This window comes from Theropithecus gelada, chromosome X (assembly GCF_003255815.1).
Source record: "Theropithecus gelada isolate Dixy chromosome X, Tgel_1.0, whole genome shotgun sequence".
Classification (NCBI taxonomy): domain Eukaryota; kingdom Metazoa; phylum Chordata; class Mammalia; order Primates; family Cercopithecidae; genus Theropithecus; species Theropithecus gelada.
The window spans coordinates 28,107,878-28,112,358 of record NC_037689.1 but is presented as its reverse complement, the minus strand read 5'-3'; the positions used below and the strand labels follow the sequence as shown (position 1 = coordinate 28,112,358).

Genomic DNA, 4,481 nt, shown 5'->3' with positions numbered 1-4,481 from the left:
TATAAATGTATTTATTACCACTGAACTGCACACTTACAAGTGGTAAAGAGGGTACATTATATATGTATATTTTACCTCAATAAAAATAAATTTCAAAAATAAAATCACTTTCTTCTTACCACTTACTGCTGAGTTATTGTTGGAATAACGAATTAGTACTACAGGTAAGTCATGTACCTAAGTAAGTAGTAAAATAGAGACAACAAGAATAGTTCAGTGGAATGTAGAACATAGGGAATCTAGTCTGGTCAAATATAATTTTGTTGGTGTTGAGTTAATATACAAATTCTACTTAACTGGGCTTTCCCATGAAAAGCATTACATAGAAACAGCTAACAATCATTACAATACCAAGTGAACCTGATCCTGAAACTCATGTTCTTTGCAAGTCTCAATTATTGATTTTAGTTGGGATAAGAACTTAGATGGATAGGTGCTGAGAGTTATCCAGGAAAAAAAGGTACAAAGGATAACTGGAGATAATTTGAATATCTATGCGATGCCAGGAAAAAGCAAAATCCTTCCTTATCATTCTACTGTTTTGTTGGAATAATAAATTACCACAGACATCTGGTGGTAAACATTTAATCACCAACCTAAAGATAGCTAGAATTAACCAGACCAAGTAATTGATACCAGGAAGCTGAAGATAACTGGCCTATGCCAGGGAGTTGAATAACTATTTTCCTCAATGCAAAATTCCAACCGCATGTTAGAAATACTGCCTCATACAATAGATATTTACTTTATCCAAGTGAGTAATTAACTAGAGATAACTAGATGAAGCCAGTACTTGAAATAAACAAATTCTTTTCAACACTACTTCTTATGTCTTAGTGACATAAAACTAGACATTTAGTGGTACCTAGGCAAACAGTTGAATAAACAACTAACAATTAGTAAGAAAACTGGTTGAACATAGAAAGTTTAGTAACCATTCTAGTCAACTCTGTGTTCTTATGTTTATAGGATTGTTGACTAGGTACTATGGATATGGTAACTAGAGTTACCTGGGTAAGAGTTAAACACAGAATCCTCCATAAAACAGAATAACTGGTTGAAGACAAAAAGTATAACATTGCATTCTCCTCAACATTTCTCATTTCTTGTTGGAATAATGAGTTAGTTCTGTCAATGGGTAGTAGTACCTAGGTTATTACGAAGCAAGAAATAAGAAGAGATGGCTAGAATAAATATTTGATACCAGAATGGTGAAAAAAGCATTCTTTGCAAATAGAAACTCTAATTTCCTGTGTGATTAATGAGTTACAATAAGTTAGTAGTGGAGATATCTCTGTGAGATGTGGATTTCACTTTGGGGATGTGATACATACTCAACAGATGAACTGCTGGGTCATATGGTAGATCTTTTTTGATTTTCCAAGGAACCATTTTACTACTTTTCGTAATGGCTGTACCAATTACATGTCTGTCAACAGCGTGTAAAGGTCCCCTTTTCTGCACACCCTAAAAGGGTTTCATTTTCTCCACACCTTTGCTATCATTACCTTTTATCTCTTGACTTTTTGATAATAGTCGTCCTAACAGGTGTGAGGTGATAGTTCATTGCGGTTTTCATTTGCGTTCTCTGATTATTAATGACGTTGAGCACATTTTCATACACCTGTCAGCCAGTTGTGGGTTTTCTTTCAAGAAATGCCTATTCAAGTCCTTTGCCTATTTGTTAATCAGACTATTTATTTATTTGTTATTGAGCTGTGTGAATTCTTTATATATTTTGGATATTAACTCATTATTAGATGTATGGTTCACAATAGTTTCTCCCAAACCATAGCCTGCCTTTTCATTTTGTTGACTGTGCAGAAGCTTTTAGTTTCCAGGCTGCTCACTTACCCTACATATTTCAGCTTCCTAGACCCCCACAGTGTGTGAATGTGTGAGTCAATTGTTTAACGCATATCATATATATAACATTATTCGTAAATAAATACCATACAATAGCAAATAGATGTTTATGACATATATTACACACACACACACACACACGCACACACACAAATATCCTATTGGCGTAGTTTCTCCTTCTCTGAGGAACCCAGCTTGATACAGATACCCAGCTGAGCGAGTGTGTTTGCTGATCTTCACCGCCTGAAGCCAGTGCTTTAAACCATGAGAATGAAACATTGAGGGGCACTATGTGGACACTGGGAGAAGGAAGTGAGATGGAAAAGTTCTTTGATCGCATCCAAGAAGTGAATGGTCCTCAAGGTGCAGCAGAGGAATTTGTAGGAGAGAGGGATGATTGATGGACAGCTTTTTTTTTTTTTTTTTTTTTTTTCTTGAAGCAGAATTTTGTTCTTGTTGCCCAGGCTATAGTGCAATGGCGCTATCTCGGCTCACTGCAACCTCCGCCTCTCGAGTTCAAGCGATTCTCCTGCCTCAGCCTCCAGAGTAGCTGGGATTATAGGCATGCACCACCACATCCGACTAATTTTGTGTTTTCAGTAGAGATGGGGTTTCTCCAGGTTGGTCAGGCTGGTCTCAAACTCCCGAACACAGGTGATCCGCCCTCCTTGGTCTCCCAAAGTGCTGGGATTACAGGCGTGCGCCACTGTGCCTGGTCTATTGACATCTTCGTATAGCCCCAACCCCATCCCAGTTAGCATGGAGGGATTTTAGGTAGGTGACACAGAAACTGGGTAACGATGGCAGGTGTGGAGAAATGGAATGTACCACTGAGTGGGGGGGTCCAGGGGAACCATGTGGCAGAAATATCCTCCCGTGCCACGTGATCTGCCAAAATTGAACATGGGGCGTTTAGGAGGGCTGCCATGTCAGTTTGGGAACTATCCTTAGGGGTGCTAACCCAAACCCCCTTTCTCCAACCAGAGCACCCTGCCTTCCTCCTCAGATGTCACTCCCCCGCCACCTTCCTCCTCAGATGTCACTCCCCCGCCACCTTCCTCAGTCAGGTCGTGCTGGCGCTTTGTGACGTCAAAGGCCTCCCTTCCCGCCCAGGGCTCCCATTGGCTGGGTAGTGGGGTGTTGACCAATCACAGCTCAGGGACGTGGTCGCCTCATTGTCCCGAGACCGCGGGAGGGGTATATACGGGGACCCCGGGCAGCCCGCGGTTGATCGTTGGGAGGCGTTGAGCTGTGGAAGATGAGTCCGAAGCCGAGAGCCTCGGGATCCCCGGCCATGACCAAGGAGAGCCGAAAGAGGAAGTCCTCTTCTCAGCAGAGCCCCAGTAGCCCGAAGAAGAAGGTGAGGGACCCACCCAAGCTCCTCCTCGGCTTCCCCTCGCCTCCTTCCTCACCAGAATCCTCTCCCGGCCTCCCCTGGCACAGCCCCCCACCCGGCCCGCCCGCCTCTGAGGAAACGTCCCTGTTCCCAGCCTCCTCCATCCTCTTCCCTCAACCAGAGCCCTTCTGGCATCTCCCTGTTGTCCTTCCAGGCTACCAGGGCGCCCAAGAAGGGAAAAGCAGCTCGTGGAGGGAGAGGCGGGAAGAAACGGGCCGCGAGCAAGATGGCGGCGGCGGCGGCGGCGGCCCCTGAGGCGGGGAGCGGGCCAGCGGCCCCCGGCCCCAGTGACCAGCCCAGCCAGGAGCTCCCTCAGCACGAGCTGCCCCCCGAGGAGCCAGTGAGCGAGGGGACCCAGGACGACCCCCTGAGCCAGGAGAGCCAGCTGGAGGAGCCACTGAGTGAGGGGGCGGCCAGCGACTCCCCCATCTCCCTGAGCAGCGACTAAGTTCAGTTCCAGTCGCCAGACCTCAGAGATCTCACCAGCACGGTGGCCCCTGGTGAAGACAATAAAATGAATGTGTTGCAAATTGATCTCAGTGACTCCGTGTTCTCTGATGGTGGGGAGGGAGGGAAGGAGGGGGGAAGAGGTGGGGTGTGGGGAGGGAGGGAGGGAGAAGTGGTGTGAGGGGAGGGAGGGAGGAAGTGGTGGTCTGAGGGGAGGGAGGGAGGGAGGAAGAGGTAGTGTGTGGGGAGGGAGGGAGGGAGGAAGAGGTGGGGTGTGGGGAGGGAGGGAGGGAGGGAGGAAGAGGAGGGGGGGGGAGGGAGAAAGGAAAGAAGGAAGAAATGGGTGGTATGTGGGGAGGGAGGGAAGTGGGGTCCCGCGGGGTTGAGGTCAAAGGGACATGTCACAGTTAGCCAGACAGGAGGATAAGGATTGCGTCACGGCTGAGCATTGGAGAAAAGTTTCCCCTTCACGGGATGACTCCGCTTCTTGTAACGTTTGTTTCTTCATGCAATCTTGCTAGCACATACACCAAGTACCAAGAACTGGATTCTACCTACTTAGGTTTCATTGTTAAAATACCTTTTCGTTTATAGAAACCGATGGAAGAATCATCTCCAACCTCTTTCCTTTCAGTGTCCCCTCCCTACAATCTAATATGATTCAGAAAAATTCAAAGTAGAGCAAAATCTATCCACTTGAAAAAAGCCTTTTTATTTTTGCGACTGAGGAGACAAAAAGTACATTTCACATTTCCATACATTAGAAATACAC

The 4,481-nt window shown here is 46.0% G+C and overlaps 1 protein-coding gene across 1 annotated transcript; it reads left to right on the top strand.

Annotated features, from left to right (window-relative positions):
* The first annotated feature begins 3,124 nt into the window (after positions 1-3,124).
* LOC112615987 (testis-specific basic protein Y 1-like) lies at positions 3,125-3,699 on the top strand. Its single transcript, XM_025372941.1, is given in 3 exon segments — positions 3,125-3,226; positions 3,417-3,665; positions 3,667-3,699. Coding segments are annotated over 3 exon segments (384 nt in total).
* Positions 3,700-4,481: the final 782 nt, after the last annotated feature.